Below are 24,603 nucleotides of genomic sequence, written 5' to 3' on the forward strand. Positions count from 1 at the left end.
AGTTCGCACTTCCGGTTGGCCCAGTCATGAACAGATCTACTTGAGGGGTTCGCCAAATGGTGAAGGTCTCTTGAAGGACTTCCTGAGCTAGTTCCCATTCGTGGGAGACTGTGCTCTGCCTGCTCAGAGCGTCTGCCGCCATGTTTAGCTCTCCGGCGAGGTGTACTGCAGATAGAGAGATTCCTTCTTGCATTGCCCAGAACCAGAGCTGCATTGCGTCTCTCTGCACAGTGGGAATGATCCTACACCTCCTCTCTTGTTGAGGTAGTACATGGCCACTGTGTTGTCTGTCATTATCAGGACATTCTTCCCCTGTACGGAGGGCAGGAAGGCCTTCAGCGCTAGTCTGATTACTCTCAGATCCAATAGGTTGATGTGTAGTTTGGACTCCGATGGAGACCAACGACCGCTGATTGTCAGATCGTTGGTGTGGGCTCCCCACCCCGTGAGTGAGGCGTCCGTTACTACCGTTATCTCCGGTCATGGTTGCCAAAAAGGTTCCCCCTTCAGGATAGTCTCCTTGCAAGCCCACAATGGGAGATCTTGAGCCACCTTGGTCGGGACTTGTAGAAGGTCTGACATCTCCCCTGAAAACTGGGACCATTGAGTCCTGAGGGCCCACTGAAGGGATCTCATCCTCAATCTGGCCTCTGGCACCAGAAAAATGCAGGATGCCAAGAGGCCTAGCAACCTTAGAAAGTCGAAAGCCGGTAGATGTTGGGCATTTTGAAACTTCATTCCAATCTGCAAAATGTGGTGAGCTCTCTCCTCGGGATGGGTCTCAATCCTCCGTCCTTTTTGGGGATGAGAAAATAGGGGGGAGTACCAGCCATTGTTCCTCTCCGCTACAGGTACATGTTCTATTGCACCTTTCTCTAGCAGGGTTAAAATCTCCTGCAGAAGGAGCGGGTCTGGAATTTTTACAGGGTTGGCTCCCGGTGGATGATCTTGAGGTCTCTGATGAAAAGGAAGACAGTAACCATGGGTCACTATCTCTAGTGCCCAGGCATCTGATGTTCTGCCCCGCCATTCGTCCAGATACCGAGTGATTCTGCCTTCACCGGGGTTGTGTGGGTTAAGACCTCAAAGTGGCTTTGCAGCGGCTGCAGCAGTGGCTGAGGAGGTAGTAGCCGCTGCTGTGGCTGATCTAGCACCTCTCCCTTTTCCACCACAAAAGGCTTTTCTCTGTGGGCCTCTCTGACTGGCCTGCCCCCTCGCTTTTCCAAAAGAGGAACAGAAGCGAAAGGGGCGACTCTTTCAGGAAGATAAGCCTGCGTAAGAGTGTTGTTGAGGTTGCCTTATAGCGGCGCTCACTGATTTTGCTGCCGCTTTCGAAGTCTGCAGCTTCTCCAAGCTCTTGTCCGCCTTGTCGCCAAACAACCTCAAGCCGTGTCAAAATGCATATTTAGTCATCTAGACTGCACATCAGGTGCAAAACCAGATTTCCTTAGCCATGCGAATCTCGCAAGACTGTGCTAGATGCCATGGACCTGCTTATACTATCCGCAGTGTCCAATCCTGACTGAAGGCATTCCTCCATAGCCTCTTTACCATCCTTTACTATAGCCAGGAAACCAACCCGTTCCTCACCTTTCGGGATACGTTCAGCCGCTGATGACATGCAGTCCCACAGGGTATACGTATATCTTGCTAATGTGCAAGTGACATTAGTCGATTTCAGGGCCCTGCTGCCCGAAGAAAAAGCTTTCCGGGCCCAAGTATCAACTTTTCTATCGTCCCTGTCTGGTGGTATTGATGGGTAAGCTAATTGCCTAGTGGAGGTTGCAGCTTGCACCACTAGACTTTCAGGAGATGGATGTTTAGATAAATATTCTGGATCTGATAAAGCTGGCCTATATTTTGGTACCACTGGCATTTTGGAGACAGTCAAAGGTCAGTTATTTTAGACTGTGGGTCCACTAGTTCTTCAGGAAGCTCTCTGGCACCAAATCTAACTCCAGCTGGAGTGCCATCCTCTTCAGAGGAATGTTCTTCATATATAGATGACATGGATCTAAATAATTCCTATCTAGGTTGAGGGTGGAAAGTCTTTTCAGGCAAAGAAGGTGGAATTTGCCTAGGTATGGACAATGGAGTCGAGTTGGGTCTTGGTAGGCCTCGATAAAGGCATCGAAGGCGTCGATGGGGTAGACGCTGGCTTCAAATGTGTCGAATCGAAGGAGGCTTCGATGCAGCTAAAGGGGTCAACGTCATCTTTGTCAGCGATATTGACGCTATGGTCGTCGACGTTGTCGAGTCGAGTTTTGGCATCGACTTTGACTACCGATTCCGCTAGCCCCGATTTATGCACCGGAGGCTTCGGGGAACTTTCCCTTGAAGAAACTCTTGACTCTTTTTTAACCCTTGCGTGTTTAGATCTTGATTTTCCTCCGTCACTTTTAGAGTGAGTAGAGGCATGATCATCACGCGGCAACTTCGAGGGGGTCTGGACTGCTTTCTCGAAAATTTTAAGCATCGAAGCCCTGGAGGCTTCCCATTTTTCTGGGGAATCGTGCTTTGAAGGGTAAGTTACTCTCCTCTCAGAAGAGGACGAGGAGGAAGAAGACCTATGACATCGCTTTTTTGACTTTTTAGTCGAAGAGGAAGATTTTCTCGAGCGACTCTCAGATCTCGACCTCCTCGACTCGTGATGAGATTTTCTACCCGAATCGTCCAAATCCTTTTGTCTTTTCGAAGACTTATATTTCTCCTCCCCCACCACCAGCTTACCTCTTCGTTCCCTAAGAGCCTTATTTGACATGGCCAGACAGGACTCGCACTCATCAACCCGATGATCTGCGCTGAGGCACCAGAGGCAATTCCGATGGGGATCGGTTATAGAGATCTTCCTGCCACACTTCAGACATTTTTTTAACCCTGTCTTGGGTGTGGAGGGAGTTGAAGACGAGGACATTGTCAGAGAAATCCTTGATGCGCCATTCGTAACACGAAGCAGTTGCGTCGGAAAAACTGAACTGAGGTAACGGGCGCTGCTCGAGCCCTTTATACAGCGGATGACATTGACACCCGACGGCGGCCCTCGAGGGACTTCGGCTCTGCGGTCTCGAACACAGCGCTCCCAGATGAAAAAAAAATTCCGAAGCAACTGAAGCTGGGATACGAATATTATAAGATGAGGAATACATGAGAGAACACAATCCATTCGAATGTGTATGGGAGGTCAGGTCAAAGAGACCCTCCCTCCCCTGCAGTATCTTTCACCTTCCGCAGTGCATCATTAGCCTCAGCGTGACCCGGGCAGCGGGGCTGGCTTGGAAAATAACTGTAAACCGTCCTCGATGAAACAAAAGCCTTAATCCCACACCAGGAAACTGCTCATACATATATACATATATTGCAGTACAATGATATCCCTTGTGCACGACTTCCGTGTCAGAAATCTACAAACCCTGTACGAACCAAGAATGTGTCATTGTGCGACCACATGGTCACAATACCCAAACCCCCTCAGTATGCACAATACACTCAGGGTCCCTGGCCTCCTACTATGTGCCTCTCTTGGGGTAATGTAAAGTGAATGATACCAAGTCCTTATGTCCTGACTACCCTGATGCTGCTAGAATGCAAAGGAACACAAGTGCGACAGTATTGTGAGCTCATGTAAATAAGATACATAGAAGGTCATCAAGTGCAAATGTACAGGTTTAATGTATATTACTGCTGTCAACCGTATTGGTCTGTTGCTCCTGCGTGCTCCACCAACCCTAATGCTACCTCACGTATTGTGTTTACAGTGTGATGCTAAAACTGCTAATATTGCAGATACTTACCGTATAGTGACTAATGGAGTTGTAGATATAGTTAACGAATTCTGAAATTAATATGTACTGCTGAAAATGCTATAGTTGTGTGACCCCTTAGCCATTTCATATTATGCGAATCCCTTCGTTTTACAGTTTGCAGCTTTCTAGAAGAATATCATTGTGGGCATATCCAAGGCCACCTCTCCTCCCTTCCCACTGAAGCCTGCCAGAGAAAGCAAAGGCCCGAGCGACACCGCCTCACCTCCTCCAATTCGGCTGGAGCCGTTTCAGGCATTCACGATTCCCCCGCAGCTCACATGGCCACGAACAGCCACCTGAATTATTCACAGCCCAGCAGCAAAATCCGGCCATAACCAGAGGCCAGAGGTGCCCCCTCATAGGTCCCATGACCCATCAGTTCACCCCAGATTAATGACGCTTGTAAAAGAAGACACCTAATATTGCACCAACATTGTGTAAAAGCATCCGTCATGACTTCTAACGAGACCCAAAGCCTGGACAGCTTACCCCATGCCCTGAGACCCGACCCGTGGCCTATGACACCTAGTCAACAGGATAACAGCAACCCTGTATTGATGTATCACCAAAGTACCCCACCTAATGCGCATTCCGCCTGTGTTATATTAACCTGTAGAATAACCTATTGTAGGATTTACAGGACAACTGACGTGGCAGCATTGAATTAATGGGGTGTGCCTGGCCCTTTGGGCAGAAAGCCAAGAAAGACGTCCATCAATGACACTGACCACACCTGACCGGACAACGCCTCCCGGATGAGCCCAGCTGACCTGCCCACCCCACATTGGCACCCGGCGGTGTCCACCAACCACGTTGAGACGCATCACAGCTGCACATATAGTTAGTCGACGCCACCCAATCCCCATGTACATGTGCCCCCTATAGTGTGTAGGTGCCTATGACACTTTTTGTAAATAAAAACGCCTGTCTTTGCTATTGTCAGACAGAGCGCTCTCGGAGTTTGCAGAGTTCTTTGCATGCCCTATTTTGACTTAGATAAAGCTTCTCTTAAGCTCACCCGCACTTGGTCCTAGCCTTATTCCCCTTCGTGGGAGAGTCTATTCTTGCCTCTCATTGGGAGGTCATTTAAAAGGGGGTCACGGTGGGGATCACTAGAATCAATACTATACTTTCTTTCCTTTTTCTTTGCATATGGCCATTAGGATCAAAAGGTGAAAAGAGAGAAAGAGATGGGAACCTAGCTCTGCAAGGGGGTAGAAGGCGGCGCCGCATAGTGCTATCTTGACTAGTACTGGGAATATATGAACAAGTGGAGAATAAGATAAAGGTGTCTGGTAGAAAAAGGAGACACAGTGAATATAGCAGTAAATGCTCTTCTTTCATTCTTTCTGGGTCTATAAATGAAAATAGGTGAAATACTTAGTAAAGACAAAAAGAGATTTGCGTGAAAAAGGGGGACCTCATAACAAATAAAGAAAGGTTAGGTGAAACAAGGGAGGGGAGAAAGGGATTGAAGGATAACTTCCCATAAAGTACCGACTATCATTGTATATGCATTATATGTGTTGACACAAAGCCATGTTATGATGATTTTAGTGGATAGTAAAATGTGCATGATCATGGTGTGGCCAGGGTAAGTGTGACCAGGAAACATTATAAGGTGGTAAGCCCAATGAATGAAGTTGTTTCTTTTGAATATTTGTGCTGGAAATATTGGTAGTGTGCAGAAGGTGGTTTGCTCTTGTATGTGCCCCCTAAGTAATTTCTAGTATAAGGTACACAACCGCACACCCCTTTTATTGCCAAGGTGTCAGAAAAGCATAGAATTTTAGAAGATACATATCTATACACATATTGTTACAGAAACCAACCACATACAATGGGGACAGAGACACCCGTGGCCTCCTGGCTCATATCTGTAAGAGTTTACCTGGATATGCTGAACGCATTAGGAAGTACCACGATCAGTGGGTCACAGAGTTAAAGGGAAAAGGTCTGCCCCAAATATGGCCCGAAGGAGGATCTTTTGATAAAAAAAGGGGAAACAGTTCCACAATAGGAGGGAGATATTAGATCTCTGGCGATTGTTTGAAGAGGTGCCTCCAATCAAAAAGATAGAGCCGACTACCAATTTGCCATCTACCACAGACAACCTGTTACTGATACCCAAAAGCGATAAAGAACTGACTGAGGAAGAAAAACCAGGTGAAGTGACACGGTTGTGGACGCTAGCCTTCATATGTGAGGATTAATAATTGAAAGATTGGGGTAGAATGTGTGAATAATTTTACATCTTAGAGGTTTAAGGCTATATGCCATTACAAGGATGAATGGACGGCTACATGCATAAGTGTAATATGATGAATGATTTATTAAATAAGTATGTAGCGATCTATACATGAGAGCGAGGATCGATGAATCAATTAGAATGCAAGTATGAGTTTATAGGTGAGTGCCTGTGTGAAAGGGGGTGGGATGTTTGCAGGGGGTTCCCCTGTCCCCTGCTTTGTGGTTAAAAATAGCAGTAAAATCGGTGGACAAGGAATTCTGCTAAATTTTCATTCGGTAAAGAAAATGAGAGAAGTGCTCATAGATACTTCTTCAAATGCACATGACCCAACTATTTACTGTGCAGCTGCCAGGAAGTTGTACTGTGCAAGACATATCGTGCAAAGGTACAAGAGTAATGGCAGATGCTTTAACGTATTGAAGGCCTAGACAAGAGAGGATGCGTGAAGGTCCTTCAGTCGCAGGCAGCTGTCCCTGTTTCCAAAATTAGAATTTGTGAGCAGAGGGACACAGGTGCTTCAGCTGCTCATAGTACCAGCAACCCCATCCTAGCATTATGGGGCTGTGTCCTAGTCACGCGGTGGCTGAAGTTCCATACACAAGCGAAAAATTGGTTACCTGTGATCCTGTCAGTTAACCATCAAATTCATGCTGTGCCAATAATCTTGTTTTGAGTCGGTGCATCAGAAGTTACATAATTATTGCTGCCGAATCACTACAGTAAATATTTAAGCTGGAACAAATTTGTCAGTATTGGTCTCTCATTTATTATTACTTTAGCTGTAGCAGAACGTTTACCAATTTCAGGGCGCTGCATACTGATTAAGTATAATTCCTATTTGTGTAAACTCTATTATCATAAATATCGAGTTGAAGAGCCATTCCTTTATTGCCCCGTTATTTGTCCTTGGGCAATGCGTCACTTTTAGTCATTCGTATAAGGCATACTGTGTGTGTGACAGATAGAAATGAGAAATTGGAACATCTGGAACAAAAATGATGATGCAACAATAAACACTTTTCTGGCCTGCCAATAAGTAGAAAACTAGCACCAAGGTGTGGCAATTTGTAACTGTGCTGAAAGAGGTGGGGCATGTGACTGAGGGAAAGTGTTGCACAGATACCCCTTTTAAAGAGTTATTTTTAGGTATGTTTCCGGAACAGGCAAACACAAACCAATGACATCATTTACAGCTTCGCAATACAGTAAAATAAATGGTTTTAAAGGAATTACCACCACTTGAAAGTTTCAAATTCAAACCTTGACAAAACCACCTTTTTATTTGTGTAGCGGTAACTTGCTCCACACAAAACCAAAATGAGGAATAACTGAAGGGTCCGCATGAGTAACGTAGTCGGTAACGTAACTGAGTTCAGCAGCATTTCAATTTTGTGAAGCTCTTCTCACAGTTAGTAAATGTAAAATGTGTGTCTCCTGTGTGGATCTTTTGTTAAGAAGAGAATTCTGCATGAAGGGTCATCCGACGGCTTTTGCAAATATGGGAAGCCTTGCCTGGGTAGATGTTCAGCTGTGGAAGTAGAGTTGTGCTTTTACCAAAACTTTGCACATAGAACCTATAGTCATTTATATAGTCTCTCACCTGCATGGTTTCTTGATTGATTTGTTAGTTCAGAAGAGGTGTTCTGCATCTCCCCTGCTTGGGGTCTTGGATGAGTTGTAGAAAATGGTAATCTTTTGTAGGGAGGTTCACACTCAACTGCTCTGCATGGCTTGGTCCCTTCGCAGTATAGAGTGGGATGCTGTTCATGTTGGATTGTGGTAGCATTACCTGTTCGAAAGATATGCAGTTGGTTTACATCACAGTAGGAAAAGTAAACTGCAGGATTGTTACTTTCATACAGGTTTTTATACATTCCATACTCACTTCCTGTTCGATGGCTTGGTGCCTCATCTGGCTCTTGTGGACCAAGAAAATGTGATGGTTCTTCCTTAATCACAATTATGTTCGGACTTTGGGCTGTGAAGGCTAGGAATGAAACATGAAAGCATAATTGTATAATATGTTGCCACAGTGATTGTGCACTACTAAAATCTCATTTCTAACAGATTAATTTTTTTGGTGGGGGGGGCATTTCTGTTAGGAGTGCTAAAGCACCATTTATTCGTCAGGCAACCAACATATCGAACACTTAGTATTTCCAGAAGACAATGCATTTATTTTCATTTAACTTACTGAATTTCTACAATCTCAATTATAATCTTAGAAATGGAGGACACATGTCAAAAAGCACAGCCGAGAGATTAGCAGATGACCCAAAGTCTAGTTATATGGGTAACAGGTTTTTATTATTAAAAAAATAAAAATACTAAGGGATTGGGTTTAGCGGAGGTCACTGGTAAGGATTAAACAAAACAATCAAACCAGGCTTTTGTATAAGACCATGGCCCACTAGTCTTTCTTCTCTCTCAGACTCAATTAGACCCTGCTTTCCTGGCAGATAAATTCACTCAGTGTTTCAGTGCCACCCACTTGTTCCTTGCCAGTTGTGGTTTCTTGCTTGGTTTTCGTAGATGTTGCCAGGATGTTACACTTCTACAGAGGAAAAACCGGCACCACCACCCTGAGTGCCTTGGGGGGTCTGGGGCCATCTAATGTCAGACACTTCAAGATCTTTAACAAGATTGTATTGGGGGCTTTGGGGATGTCGGTTTTAGGCCCTTTATAGGCTTTCAGGGAGGACTATGGAGACTACTATGCATCACTCCAGGAGCTCCAGTCTCTACATTTTCTTGTTGCTACTCTTGGCCATCTCATTATCACACCCTCTTTCCTCCTCTGTGACCTTCACTTCCTTGATGCTTTACCATGGCTCTAATCTGGTACTCTCCACCCCTCTATTTTCTATTACCCCACCACTGTTCCTCCCAACCTCTGCTTGCTGTTCCACTCCCTTTACTTCCCCCAATTACCCTCTCCACTTCTGCTCCTCTCTGATGTTCGCCTCATGCACACTTTTCACCTCTTCACACCCACTCCACTCCTTCTGATGTTGCTCCTCCTTTGTGCTCCTTTTCACCTCTCGTCCTCCCTCTCATTCTTATGTTTTTCACTGCGACGCCCCTTTTAAATCTCCCCGCTTACGCTCCATTCTTCCCTTCCTGCTCCGTTCCACTTGCCCACATCTTAGTCGCAGCAACCTTCGTCTTTGCCACTCTGCCATACACTGTTCTGCACCACCTGCTTTAGACGTCTGGCTCACACACCTCTCTACATTCCCCTCTCCTCAATCACCTTTTGCGCTTCTAACGGTTTAAACAACTTTACCTGTGTTTAAGTGGAGAACGAGCGCTGTGGTTGACTTGCTCTGAATTATAAACTCCCCAGCTGTTGCGGTTTGATGAGGTAGGCTGCCATGTTGGATCTGCATTCGTGTTTTGCCTGCTGACGATGCTGTACAAATGCTCAAGCTCCTCATTTGTGGTGGGTATGGGAGAGGTTTCTTTCCTTACACAGGCTCTTATGAGTCTAGCAGTCCAGTTTTGTGCGCATGGTTCTAATGTCTTCCATGAAGCCAATATTCAAAAACTGCTTCTCGGACTCCAAAAGAGCGGACCAGTGGCCTGCCAGTGCCAAGACATCACATAGCTGCTGCTTGTTACATGTATCATGCTCAGCAATATTAATACAACATTCTTTATACTTGGCTTTATGCATGGCGTCAGTGGCATATCTGAGGTTTTTTTCCCAAATATTTTTATTTGCATTTTTCAAACATATATACGTCGGGACACAACATTGTCCCCTACAAACCCCCTCCCCCCCCAACCCCCTCTCCACCCGTTATTAACGTCTTAGCTTGTGAACATGTCTAGAATACGGATATTGTGGGGGCACCATTGCAGCATGTAATCACTTTGCAGGTAGTCTATTGCCTCCCCCCAATCAGTTGCAAGACGCTGTCCGTCTCCTTGAATATTGTACGTGATCCTTTCCATTGCTACAAATGTCCAGATCCTGTGTAGCCACTCTTGCGTGGTTGGAGGGGACTTTTGTTTCCATTTTTGTGGTATGGCTAGCCACACTGCAATGAGGGAGCCCATAAAGTTTTGTTTTTGTGTCCTTGTGAGGGATTTGTCTCTGGGGGCCCACATGCCACACATCCATACTTCTTCTAGGTTTGCCGTGTCTTTGAAGATTTCCTGCATTTGTGCTTTCACTTCCCCCCAGAATAGTTGCAGTTCCTTGCAGTCCCACCATATGTGTCTCCAATCTCCCAAGGAATCGCACCCCCTCCAGCATTTCCCTCGAGTTGTCGGGAACATTTTGTGGATTCTCTCCGGCGTGTAGTGCCCTTTGATCCAGGCTTCCCTCGTTTGTATCGCCCTTGTCCATTTCGGGATTATTTGGCAGGTGTATGTCCATTGGTCCCTCGTAATTTGTTTCCCCAGGGTTTTTTCCCACTTTTTCATGTACTGCCATGTGATGTTTTCTTCTTGGGCATTTAGGAATTTGTAGAGAGAAGAGACAAATTTCTTTTCATCCGTTTGGGTCAATATATATGTCTCGAATGGAGTGAGGTCCCTTGTCAGTGCCTTTGTTATTCTTGGCGTTGTGAGCCAGTGGTGGAGCTTCTCGTACTGGTAGCTGTCCCTGTCCGTGAGGCCCAGCAATTCCTGGCATTCTTTGAAGGTCCTGATCTGATGTCCCTCCATCATATCTCCCACTTTAGTACAGTCCGCTTCGCGCCATTTTTGAAAGGATCCTTTTACCATTCCTGGGGGGGGGGGAGGGGGGAGTCTGGGTTGTCGAAGATTGGTATAAACGGAGCGGGATCTATTGTGAGGATTTCCTTCTTGGTTGCTCTGTTCCATACTTCCATCGTGGTACTCATGACTTCGCTTAGTTTGATGTTATGGTGTTGATGTTCCGGTCTCCTCCATAGTAGGTGGCGCAGATTTGATCTTGCAACTGCTCTATCTTGGGCCTCCCACCATTTCTCTGAATTGTCCATGATCCATTCCTGTATGACCAATAGTTGTGCCGTCTCATAGTACTTTTTAATGTGGGGGAGTGCCATACCTCCATCTGGTTTGTGTGCTGTGAGCACCTGTAGTGACAATCTCAGTGTTTTATTTTGCCAAATGTACTTGGTGATTGTTTTGGTGAGTGTCTTAAAAAATGCCGGCCGAATCCGGATGGGTAGGGCTTGAAAATGGTATAGCAGTCTGGCTAGGATCGTCATTTTGATGACTGTTATTCTGCCCCACCAAGAGATTGAGAGCGGATTCCATCTGTTTAAGTCGCTTTTTACCTCTTCTAAAAGTGTGGGGTAATTTCCTTTGTAGTGGTCTTCGATCTGTGGGGTTAACGTTACTCCCAGGTATTTCACTCCTTCTTCGGCCGTTTGTAGTTGTAGGTCCTTGGTCGTTTTGTAAATTTCCTCTTTGTCTCCTGCCAGGGCCATTACCGACGATTTCTGCTTATTTATTTTCAGGCCCGATATTTTCCCAAATTCGTCTATCTACTGGATGAGGAGGGGGAGTGTATTGCCTGGGTCCGCCATGGTCATCAACATATCGTCCGCATATGCCGCTGTCTTGTGCATATGACCTCCCATTTCTATGCCCCTTATTTCCTGGGTCGCTCTGATCTTTGCTAGAAGTGGTTCTAGGAAGATTGCGTACAGTAGGGGTGACAGAGGGCATCCTTGTTTAGTACCCCTTCCAATTCTGATGGGCTCTGATAGTTCCCCGTTGACCGCAATCCTGGCCTTCGGGGAGTTGTAATTGGCCTGAATCATGTTTATGAAGTTCTTCCCTTTTCCGTAGTGTAGCAAATAGCATTGTCGATTCCACCCGGTCAAATGCCTTTTCGGCGTCTAACGATATTATTGCCGAGGGGATTTCCTTTATACCGGTTTTCTCAATGAGATGTACTATTCGTCTGATATTGTCATGAGTTTTCCTATCAGGGATAAATCCTGATTGTTCTTGGTATTAATTTAGGGAGCAGGGGGGGCCAGTCTCTTTGTGAGGACCTTTGTGTAGAGTTTGGCATCGACATTGATTAGGGCAATTGGGCGGTACGAGTCTGGTTTTTCTGGATCTTTTCCTTTTTTGTGGAAGACTAGTATCTTTGCTTCGTTCATGGACATGGCTATGTGGTTTGTAGCCTTGAAAGTGTTGAATAGGGTGGTTAAATATGGGGTTAAGATTTCCGCACACTTTTTGTAGAACACGGCCATGAAGCCGTCTGGGCCCGGTGCTTTATTCTTCGGGAAGTCCCTTATTGCCCTTGCCACCTCCTCCGTTGTGACCGGTTCGTCAAGTACCTCTTTTTCTGTTTGTGATACTGTTGGGAGAGGAGTTATCTCTGATAGGAATGCCTTCTGGGCTTCTTCGCTCGGGCATTGGGAGGTATACAGTTTCTGGTAGTAATCTCAGAATATTTCTTTAATGTCTTTCGTCTGTGTGTTTTCTTGGTTGCTTGGTCGTCGATTAGGGTTTTCACTGTTTGCTCTTGCCGTCTACCTTTTAATTGTCGTGCTAGTAATTTATCTGCTTTATTTGATTTCATCACGTACCAATGTTTTAAATGTAGTAGTTGAATTTCGGCTCTTTTGGTCCTTATCAGTTCTATCTGTCTCTGGATGTGTCGGTATGCTTTCTTTATTTTCTTGGAGGTGCTTTTAGTCATTTCTTCTCTTATTTCTTCCAATTTTTTCCCCAGTTCATCTTCCCATTTGTATGAGAGTTTATCCTTTTGTGCTTTTAACAAAATGATTCGGCCTCTTATCACTGCTTTGAAGGCTTCCGAGGTGGTGCTTGGGGAGACGTCCGGGGTGTCGTCGTGTTCAAAGTATTCCTTTATATTTTCTCTGATTGATTCTCTGGCCACTGTGTCTTGTATTATTTCTCTTGGTAGCTTTCAGCGCCATAGTCCCGATGGTTTTCGCAGATTTTGTAGGGTTATCCATAGAGGGGCGTGATCTGAGAGTGACATTATACCTTTTTCGATGTCCTGTACTTCTCCGCCCATATATAGTCTATCCTGGAGCTTGTGTCATGTACGTGTGAATGATACGTATAGCCTTCAGTTGAGCCTCTGAGTCTTTTCCATATGTCCTCTAGTGCTAGATTCTGCATTGCTTGTTGGAGCGTAGGTGATGGGGTGCCCTGTTGGGTCCTTTTGGGGTCTTCTTTCTGATTCCAAGCAAGGTTAAAGTCTCCTGAGAGGATCACTTCCCCTTCCGCAAAGTTTTCCAGTTTGTTGACTGTGTCTATGATGAATCCCTCCTGGCCTGTATTTGGAGCGTATAGTGTTGCGATGGTTAGTTTTCGGTTATCTATCTGGGTCTTCACAAAGACGAAGCGGCCGTTTTTGTCCGATATAGTTGCTATGATTCGGACCTGAAGATGGTTCGCAAAGGCAATGAGTACTCCTCTATTTTTCTCCTCAACGTTGGATTGTGTGATTTGTTTGTAGCCTCTTATTTGGAGTTGGTTCTTTCTCTTCTTTTGAATGTGCGTTTCTTTGAGTGTAATTATGTCAAACTTCTCTCTGTGTAGGAAGTGCTCAGTTTTTTTCCTCTTTACAGGCATGTTCAGCCCTCTGATGTTGTATGTTAGAATTTTCAGCCCCATTCTTTCGTGTGTGATCGTTTTGGTTTACTTGGGCTATCCTGTGGGTCGCTGTTGTATGTATCGGTACCAGTGTTTGAGTCTTTTCCCCTCCCAACTTGACCCTGAACTCCCTCCCATCCCCCCGCCCTTTCAATCCCCCCAACTTTGTCCCTGAGGAGGGCCCTGGGCCCTATGGTTGCTCTGGCGTGTCGCCTTCGCTCCATGCCCTCTAACTTCTCAGGGTAACTGTTCGCAGGGGCTCCTAAACCCTGCTGGTGGAGTTGATTCCTAGGCGGTCCCGGGGCTCTGCCGCGCTTTCCGGCAGGCGCCTGCCCTGGCTATCTCATCCATGCCTACGTTACCTCTCTCTCCGATCTTGCGATAAAGTTCTTTTCTCTGGGATGGTTAGTTTTACTCCGGATGAAGTCTAGTTTTCCTTTTCTCTGTTTGCCAGCCCTTCGGCTGTCTTCTTTGTTTTTGGGGATCTCTCGTTTTTGCGGACTCTGACTCCTGTTCGTGGCGTCCCATTATCTTGAGTCCCTCTTCGCAAGTAGTGATTCGACGTTGCCTCTCTTCCCACGTGAATAGGAGGCCAAATGGGAATGTCCATTTATACCGGATTTGTTTTTCAGTTAGGATTTTGGTGAGTTGGTTCATTTCCCTTCTCTTTCTGAGTGTGGATTGCGCTAGGTCCTGGAACAGCAGGATTTCTTTGCCGTTCATTCTTATTTGTTCTATCGCCCTTGCCTTCCTCAGGATTCGTTCCTTTTGCATATAGAGTGTCATCGCCACTAGGACGTCTCTTGGGCGGGACCTGGGGTCCCCAGCTCTCCGTGGGCCTACTCTGTGTATTCTATCGATGAGAATATCTTGCCCTGGGTCCTCCTTCAGAATGTCTTGAAAAACTTGCTGTACTGCCGTGCAAAGGTCTTTTTCCTTTACCGTTTCCGGCATATTTTTAATGCGTATATTAGATCTTCTGGATCTATTTTCTAAATCTTCGCATTGTGATTCTAGTTCTAAAGCCCGGCGTGCTAGGCGGTCTTGTGCGTCTGCTTGTTGGAGGGACTCTTCGTCCAGGGTCTGGACCGTCCTTTCCAGGTTGTCCGTCCTCTCTGCTAAGGATTCTATGTCTTTTTTTTAGTTCCTGGACTGCCAATTTCAGTTCTCCCTTCATGTTGTCGAATTGCGATTGAGTAGTGGCCATGAACTGGTCTTGAAATTATTTAAATCAGGATGTCCTGTCGTCCCTTGAGGCCATATCTGTGTCTTTGTTTTGCTCTCTGGAGTCTCCCCCTTTGTTTTTTTGTTTATACAATTGTTTTGGCGTTGCTGTCCCTATTCCCCAGATATGGGTCAGATCCTGGGCCTGTTTGGCTCAGTTTTTGTTCGTCGCCTGTGACCCCACCCTCGTCCTGGCCTTGGACATGTGTCTAGCTTCTTTGTGGCGTGAATCTTTCCCCTCGGTTTCTGCTTGAGCTTCTCCTCGTCTTGCGTGTTATATAATTCCGTTTCTTCTACGGAGTCTTTCCCCGGGTTCAGGTCTCCCTGTTTTTGGCATTGTTGTATGGCTTGTGGATCTGTCCCTCGAGGGGCTTTTGGGGACCCCCCGGTTAATTTAGCGGTAGTATGAAGGGGTTTCCTTCCTGTCTCCGTGCTTTCGAGGGGGGCAGAGCAAGTCTCTGTTACTGTAGGGGGGAGAAGCTCCTATTTCCGGGCCTTTCTAAATTCGGGGGTGGGGGATGGGGGGGGGATCCTTCGCTTCTTGGCCCCCAGCGCGCCGAGGCGGCTCGCCGGGTTTATCTGGGGGCTTATCCCTCACCGAATATCCCCTGTTCTCCTCCCCTCCTCGTACCTTCTTTGTGTCTCCGGCCGGATCGCTCGTTTCCGCTGTATCCCACTGATCGCTTCTGGAGTCTTCACTCGCGCCCGGGCTGGCGTGCGGGTCCTCCCGCCTTTCCGTCTCCTCTCTTGTTCGGTCCTCTTCTCGCCAGGGGTTGTAGGGTCCCCGGATTCTGCTTGCTTCAGTCCTCAGGCGTCTCGCCGGGGTGGGGTCCTCTGCCTGGATCCTCGTCTCTCCGATGGAGGACCTACGTTGGTCCGATAGGGCCCTCGCGTGGGCGGGCTCCGGGTCTCTGCTCTGTCCAGGCCTCGGCGCCGGCAGGAAGACTTTCCCGAGCCGCCCGGGACCTATGTTCCGCTCCGTCGGTTCCAGGGTGAATGCTTCGGCGGGGATTCTCTCCTTCCTTCATCCGTCGGAGGTCGGCGCGACTAAGAGGGCTAGGCGCCTGCATTATTTTATTTCTTTATAGTCGCGGCCCGAGCTGGGGGACGGAGCTACGCTCACGCACGCCTGCCCGACTCGGCCGCCATCTTGGAATCCATATCTGAGTTTTTAATGGTCAGAATCGTCAATCTCTGTATCAAGGCGAGAAGTGACATATCTAAGTGCCTTTTTAAATGTTTTCCCTTGGGATACTGAGGTGGGTTCAAATGGATCAGGGTTTATTTCTGCTGGCTAGGAGCCTGCAATCTATTCTCACATCTCCTGTGGTACCAATGGGAGTCAGGCCAGGCTCCTGAGGCTGTCTGCTGGTTCATACCTGTGACTTTCTCCCTTCCTTGTAGTTTGCCCACTTTAGAGCCAATCCCGGCACCTTTTTCAAGCTGTCCAGATACAGCAAGCCAACCGTCTTGGTATGGTATTATATTTGTAGAGTGCAGTACTCGCCTTGGAGGAGGCATCAAGGCGCTAACACATCAAAGACAACACCTGCTTTCCAGACTGATAATAAACCATATCTCGGGAACAACATGGTCTTCCGCCTGCATCGAAACTCCAAGTGACTCGAAATTGTTCGAAGATGGGGAGGGAGGGTATTTCATAGTTTAGGAGCAAGAAAATCAAAAGATGTGCCACCCCAACACTGGTATTTGATCTTCGGCACTGCCAACAAATTGGCAGACAGATCGGAATCGTCTGCCAGGGATATATCACGCTAAGCATTCATGGATGAAATTAGGTCCGTTATGATAGAAAGCTTTGTGAACCAAACAGAGTATCTTGAATTCAATCCTTCTAGCCACAGGCAGCCAGTGCAAATCTATAAGAACTGAGGAGATATGAGCCTGTCTATTCAGATGTAGGAGGGGCGAGCAGCAGCAATCTGAATAAGATGAAGTTTGAAAAGCCAAGGTAGATGGTCTTACAATAATTCAGGCGACTCAAGATGAAAGCATTCATGACTTGAATGCTGGCTGGAAAACTAAAATATTTGATTACCCGTTTGGGAGAATTTAACTGGAAGAACCAGCTGCTTGTAAGTTGATTTATCTGGGTTGAAAAGGAAAGGTCAGCGTACAACCAGACACTTAAGTTCCAAACAAATGTAACTGGGGCGGAACAAGTGCCCATAGAAGGCAAAAGCGCTCTTATTTCTCCCAAGGTCACAGGGACAGGTGACACAAGTGTCCGGGTGGGACTCTGTTGGCAAAACAATGCCTCTGTTTTGTGTGCGTTAAGTAGCAGACAATTTAAAGACATCCAAGGCCCAACTTGTTCTATACATGATTTAATGTCTTCAAGGGGTCTTGCTCAATATCGTCTAGTCACGGGAAAAGTCAGGAGACATCTGCATACATATAAAGACGCAACCCAGCGGCAACAGCGTGGTAGCTCCTGGTTTCATTTTTCCTTCCTCCTATTAATTATGGTTTATTCCTTTTCTTTTCATTGTTTATTTACTTGTTTAATTGATTTACAATTTTTACAAGAAATCTTCACTCACATCTTTTAAACTTTAGAATCCATAAACATCCTGTGAAAGAGAAATTATCTACTTTAAAGTCTTTAACATCTTTTAACTCCATATGTCTCCTTTAAGTTCTTTGACTTCTTCTAGCTACACAGGAGTGGGGAAAGTAGGCCTGCGTAGAATGGCTGAACAATGAAGCCCAACTTCTTAAATTCTTCAAGTTACCACTGTGTTGTTTCCCAAATCCAATTTTCGAAAGAACGCCACCACTGCTATTACCCATTGAACTCTTTCCCCACTTAGCAGTCTAGACCACCAATCTTCCTCAGTGTACGATTACGCACATATGTCTTTAACCGGCACACCTCTTTTGAGGGCCGATGAAGCTGCAATACCTCTGCTCGAATGAGCCCTAAGGTTTTGAGGGGGCTCTTTCCCTGCCAGTTTATAACATTCCAGAATGGCTAGAATGATCCATCTGGAAATGGTCTGCTTAGTTATTGGTAACCCCAGCTTGTGACCTGTGTAACCTACAAACAGCTGGTCTGCCTGTCTTATCCTGGCTGGTCTACTAATGTAAAAACTTAAAGCCCTCCTAGGGTCTAGTCTGTGTAACCTCTCTTCCTCTTTCCCCGGGTGAGGAGGAGGATAGAAAGATGGTAGGGTAATCTTCTGAGTGATATGGAATTCAGAAACCACCTTTGGGAGGAAATTAGGCTTCACTTGCAGGACAACTTTGTCTTTGTGAAAGATTGTATGAGGGGGTTTACAAGAAAGAGCTTGTAATTCGCTCACCCTTCTAGCAGATGTAAGCGCTATTAATAAAACAGTTTTAAGGGTAAGGAATTTTAACAAACAAGAATGGAGAGGTTCGAAAGGTGTACCCATCAGGAAAGTTAGTACTAAGTTTAAATCCCATAGGGGAACTTGGAATGGTCTTGGGGGATAAACATTGGTTAACCCCTTTAGAAACTGTATTACCAAGGGTAATTTGAAATAGGATGGTTCTTCCGCAGTAAGCTTAAAGATGGATAGCGCTGCGAGAAACCCCTTATGGTGCCAATTTGAAGGCCTGAATTTGCCAAATATAGTAGGGAGGACAAAACCATTGGTGTACCACGTGAAAATGGGTCGATATTCTGTTCTCTACACCAGCTGCAAAATCTGTTCCAACGGCAGCGGTATAAAGACTTTGTTGCTGGCCTCCTTGCCGAAAGCAACACCTCCATAACATCATCAGGGAGGTCCCAATCCTTGTACCTCAGCCGTTCAGAAGCCAAGCGTGAAGGTTGAGGGTTTTGATGTCTGGATGGAGAACCTGACCTCCATTCTGTGAGAGTAGGTTCTCTGAGTGGAAATCGAATTGGAGGGCAGATGGACAAGTCTAGAAGGTCCGGGTACCACGTTCTCCTGGCCCAATCCGGGGCAATTAGGATCATGGTTCGCCGGAATCTTCTCAACCTCCTGATCATTTGAGGAATGACAGGGACTGGTGGGAACACGTACAGAAGCGGAAACTCCCAGTCCACTATGAACGCGTCTCCCAGAGCTCCTCTCGAAGGAAATTCCCTTGAGCAGAACAGGTCGCATTTCCTGTTTAGGCTGGTGGCGAACAGATCTACCTGAGGGGTTCCCCAAAGGGCGAAGATCTCTTGAAGGACTTCCTGAGCTAGCTCCCACTCGTGGGAGAGTGTGTTCTGCCTGCTCAGAGCGTCCGCTGTCAAGTTCTTCTCTCCGGCTAGGTGAACTGCCGATAGAGAGATTCCTTCTTGGATTGCCCAAAACCAGAGCTGCATCGCCTCTCTGCACAGGGGTAGTGATCCTACGCCTCCTCTTTTGTTGAGGTAATGCATGGCCACCGTGTTGTCCGTCATTATCAGGACTTTCTTCCCTTGTACAGCTGGCAGGAAAGCCTTCAGCGCAAGTCTGATGGCTCTCAGCTCTAACAGGTTGATGTGTAGTCTGGACTCCGATGGAGACCAACGACCGCTGATGGTCAAGTCGTTGGCGTGGGCTCCCCACCCCGTGAGTGAGGCATCTGTGACTACTGTTATCTCCGGCCAGGGTTGCCAAAACTGTTCTCCTTTCAGAATGTTCTCCTGACAGGCCCACCACTGAAGGTCTCGAGCCACCCTGCCGGGAACCTGAAGAAGATCTGTCATTCTCCCTGAGAATTGTGACCACTGAGTCCTCAGTGCCCACTGGAGGGATCTCATTCTCAGGCGAGCCTCTGGCACAAGGAAGATGCAGGATGCCATGAGGCCTAGTAACCTCAAAAAGTCGAAGGCTGGGAGACGTTGGGCATGCTGGAACTTGGTAACCATCTGTAGAATATCTTGAGCCCTCACCTCTGGTGGCGAGGCTTTTCCCAGGGAAGTATCCAGGATCGCTCCTATGAACTGGAGTCTCTGCGATGGTATCATTTGTGACTTCTTTAAATTGAGGGAGAAGCCCAGTCTGTGAAGGAAGTGGCACACGTGATTTAGCTGGATCTGAGCTTGTTCCGGAGAAACAGCCCTGATCAGCCAATCGTCCAGGTAGGGGTAGACGTGAATCCCTTCCCTCCTTAGACTTGCAGCCACTACCGACATTAACTTGGTGAAGACCCTCGGGGCGGAGGTCAGCCCAAATGGCAGCACTCAAAATTGATAGTGAGAGTTGCCAATTGCGAACCTCAGGTATTTCCTGTGTTTGAGATGGATAGGCACATGGAAATAAGCGTCCTGAAGGTCCAGAGATACCAACCAGTCCTGGAACTGAAGGGCCTGGAGGATCTGAGAAAGTGTGACCATCTTGAATTTGTCTTTTCTGAGGAATTTGTTCAATTCTCGCAAGTCCAAGATGGGTCTCAGTCCTCCGTCTTTCTTCGGAATGAGAAAGTAAGGGGAGTACCAGCCCTTGTTCCTCTCCGCTACAGGTACCGGTTCTATGGCACCTTTCTCTAGCAGGTCCAAAATTTCCTGCAAGAGGAGCGGATCTGGAGCTTTCTGAGAGCTGATCCCCGGTGGATGACTCTGAGGTATACGTAGGAAAGGCAGGCAGTAACCTTGGGCGACTGTTTCCAATGCCCAAGCATCTGACGTGATAGCCTGCCATACCGTCAGATGTTGAGTCAACCTGCCTCCTACAGGTGTCCTGTGAGGGGAGTCCTCAGAGTGGTTTTGGGGCGGCTGATGCAGATGCCGATGGTAAAGAGGCACCTGCTGTTGCTGCGGCTTTAGAATATCTACCCCCCTCCACCTTGGGTAGTTCTTCTTTGACCCCTTTGAGCCGGTCGTCCTCTACCTCTTCCGAATGCGGAGAAGAAGCGAAAGGACTTGCCCCTCGCAGAGGTTCCTGTGGGACGAAAAGGAGTCTGACGGATTGCAGCTCCTAGGGATTTTGATGCAGCTTTTGAAGTTTGCAGTTTCTCTAAACTGTCATCCGCCTTTTTCCCGAACAAAGAAGAGCCATCGAATGGCATGTTCAAGAGCCTGGCTTGCACATCTGGGGCAAAACCCGACTTTCTCAACCAAGCGAATCTCCTGGTTGATGTACTTGCCGCCATTGCTCTGCTGATACGGTCAGCCGAATCAATGCCCGTCTGGAGGGATTCGCACATAGCGTCTTTACCGTCCTGTATAATATTCAGGAACGCATCCCTTTCTTCTCCCTCCGGGATGCAGTCAGCCGCTGTAGAAGCACACTCCCAAAGTGTATGGCTGAACCTAGCAAGGATGCAAGTAGCATTAACAGACTTTAACGCCATGCTACATGCTGAAAAGACTTTCTTTGCCATAGCATTATATTTTTTATCGTCCCTGTCCTGTGGGACTGTAGGATAAGCCGTCTTGACATCGGTAGAGGATGCTGCTTGTACCACCAGACTTTCTGGGGATGGGTGTTTAGACAAAAACTCTGGGTCTGTGGAAGAAACCCTGTACTTTGTAGACAGTTTTTTATTTACTGCTGGTATTACATCTGGGGTTTCCCAGTTTGTCATGATCTTTCTCTGAAGAGCTTTATGAAAGGGCACCTAAGGATCCTCTTGTGGGCCTTTGTCAAGAATATCCGTGAGGTCATCTTGTTGGAAAGATTGTGAAGGTGCAGACCACCCCATGAACTCTGTAATCCTGGCCATTAAGGCTCTGTAGGGGGTTTCAGCATGCTCCCCCGGGTCTGGCTTAGCAAACTCCACCTCAGGGGAAGTGTCTAACCCACTTGCCTCATGTAAAGAATCATGAAGATCCTTTAATCTGCGCTCTTCAGAGGAAAATTCCTCTCTAACTGGGGTTACAGGTCCCTGTAACTCAAATGTGTCTTGCTCAGACAAATCACCCTCTTCTAAAATTGAGTATATATTTCTCAATTGTTCTGAACTCATAAAGGGAGTAAATCCCATTTCCAAGGCAGAGGGTGCCGAACTTGTCATTATTCGCCTCGAAAGCGTCGATGTCGTCGACGCCCACGTCGAAGGCTTCGAGCGTGGCGTCGAAAACAGAGGTGGAGGCCTCGAGGACCTCGACAGAATTGGAATTCTACTCGACAATATCGACGCCATCGACGTCGAGGGCCTGGGGATAGTCACTGGATGTGTGGTAACCGTGACTTTTTTTGGTGTCGACGCCGGTGTCGAGGCCGGCGTCGAGTCGACAGACCCGTGTGTCGAAGGTCCCCTCGACAACGGCGTCGAAGACATCGACCTCGACGGAACCTTCGTCGACGGCGTCGACGGAACCTTCGAGGAAGGTTTGGAGGTCATAGTCCTGCTCGAGGGTTCGAAACGCGCTCGAGAGGTTTCTTTCGCCGGGTACTGCGACTCGCAGCGTTTTTGACCTTCGGGTCTTTCGACCAGAGCATCGCTCTCGGCAGTCTTCGAGGGGGTCGAGGCCGCTTTCTCGAAGACGCTCATCATATTCTTTCGGAATTCCTCCCATTCAGCCCGGGAACTATGTTTCGTGGGGCAAGGGATTCTTTTTGGCGAAACAGAGGAAGAGGAAGACGGAGAAGGGGATCTTCGACGTCTCCTCTTCGAGTGCTTCGATCTCGAGGAGTGATGAGACCCACTCCGAGACCTGGAGCGCGAATGGTGACGAGGAGACGAATGTCTCGACTTCGTCGACGAAGAAGAAGCTTTAAAAGTCTTACCTTTCTCCAGCTTCCCCCTACGCTCCTTCAGGGCCTTAGCTGTCATGGACATACAGTCCTCGCATTCCGAACAATGGTGTTCAGCTCCCAAGCACCACAGACAAATTCTGTGAGGATCGGTCAACGACATCTTTTTCCCACAATCTCGACATTTTTTGAAGCCGGATCGAGGAGTTGTCGGTTCCGACGAGGAAGCCATCGAGTACGGATCGAATAACTCGAGGTAAATAGGATTAATCTGACTAAGAACTGAGCAACGGTATTCCGAGGCACTGAGTAAGCGCGGAAAAACGGAACTGAGCAGCAGACGCTGCGCGCGGCCTTTATAGGCAGGATGACGTCGATACGGCGGCTGTCGAGGGACATCGACTCGGAGGACGTCGACGCGCAGCGCCCTCTAGAGAAAAAATTTTCCGAGGCCAGCAGGAAGGAGATATCTAAGGTGAGGAATATGTCGGAGGACACAATCCCTTCGAAGAGACGTGATATCTTGACGTCTCCTAATGTTGGTGGAAATGAGCCAATGTTCTCATCTGAATATTGGTAGTCGCCCTGGTACGCGTTGAAGAGGGTTGGGGGTAGGGGACATCCCTGCTTAACTCCTCTGTGCGTACTAATACTCTCAGAGAGAAGCCTTCCCCGTTTATCCTGATGTTCATACTTGTATCAGTATAGAGGGCTTGGATCCGTTCCAGTATTGATTTAGGACAATTTCACCGGGTAATTTTCTGCCAAAGACGGTCGCGATCGACTTATTCGAATGCTTGGACCAAGTCAATAAAAGCATTGAAAATCCTTGGGCTGCCGTCTTATTTTTCCCTTTAGGGACCTAAGTATAAGGATGTTAGCAGATGTACCAGTCTCTTTAACACATCCTGTTTGGAAAGAGTCAAGAGCAAGCAGCTGTGTTTACCCAGTCTTGGAAGTCGTCTGAACAGAAGGATCCAAATAGCTTGCCTATTACGTCCAAAAGCGCTATTGGACGATAGTTCTTAGGACAATTGCGGGCGCCTTTCTTGAAAATCGGGATGACTGTAGCGCATTTCCATGATGGAGGAACTGATTTAGTCTGCACGCTCCTTTTGAAGATCTCCGATAGAAGAGGCACCCATTTTTCTTGATGTTCTTTGAGATCGATGTTTCTGATCCTGTCGGTTCCTGGGGCTCTAGACCTGTTCAGTTTGGATATCTTTTTATTTATAAGATCTTCTTCGTGTGGGATTTTCCAAGGATTTTCTAGCTCAGATGGGTATTTTTTGTCAATTATGCTCGGAGTGGAGAAAAGACTCATAGTGGCAAAACCAGGTTTCCTCACCAATGTTGTTTTGTAGGGCTTCCTGGTTTACTGAGGATGTTTGCCTTATCAGGGACTAAAATTCATTCGTTTTCTGACCACAAATGGCTTTAAGCATCTCGGTATCTGATAAAGTTTACTTCTATGGAACAATAGCCAGTTCTTATAGGTGTTTACAATTTTAGCTGCCTTCTCCCTGAAGCCTTTTGCACCGCTCTTCAGTGCTTGGCGTTTCTCCCGTCTCATTGTTTTCTATTTGTCGGCCACCAGCTCATCAAAAACATAAAAGATGCTTGAATACTTTGTTCTTCGAGTGGTCGATTCTATGATGGTAATGCATCAATAATGGCTGATAGTCCACGCCCTGACTCGTGTTGACACAATGATCCGTGTTTGTTAATTCTTTATATTGCTTAGTGAATGATGTAATCATTGCTTCTGTTATTTTTAGGCAGGTCCCATTTGAACTCCTTTCAACGTCTGTTGTCATTCAATCTTTTCTTTGTGTTGCTGCTTTCCATGTAACTAAGTAAATTATGGTCGCACTTATTTGTTTTTAGAACTTGAAAAGACGTGACGGGTGAAAGGAATTCTCTTGATGTAAAGATGTAATCGATAGTAGCACTTTGGCCATCCCTTTCCCAAGATGGTATTTGAGGACCAGTGGAGTCTTACAGATGCAAATTATGGAGATCTCTACAGGCCATTAATTTGGACCAGGCAGTTCCTCTGGTGTTTGATGTTGTTTCACTATTCTTTCGACTGCATCTTGATCAATGTTTGTACAAG

The 24,603-nt window shown here is 46.9% G+C and overlaps 1 protein-coding gene across 1 annotated transcript in view; it reads right to left on the reverse strand.

The window, feature by feature from the left end:
- Positions 1 to 24,603, reverse strand: part of LOC138452990 (zinc finger protein 879-like) — a 171,212-nt gene that overhangs the window by 26,211 nt on the left and 120,398 nt on the right. Inside the window, exons 7-8 of the mRNA XM_069605376.1 lie at positions 7,940 to 8,041; positions 7,655 to 7,843 (exon numbers count right to left, since the gene is read on the reverse strand). Of these exons, the coding sequence (XP_069461477.1) occupies positions 7,655 to 7,843; positions 7,940 to 8,041 (291 nt within the window). The remainder of the gene's footprint in view (positions 1 to 7,654; positions 7,844 to 7,939; positions 8,042 to 24,603) is intronic.

Source organism: Ambystoma mexicanum, chromosome 4p (genome assembly GCF_040938575.1).
Source record: "Ambystoma mexicanum isolate Mex_15411 chromosome 4p, UKY_AmexF1_1, whole genome shotgun sequence".
Classification (NCBI taxonomy): domain Eukaryota; kingdom Metazoa; phylum Chordata; class Amphibia; order Caudata; family Ambystomatidae; genus Ambystoma; species Ambystoma mexicanum.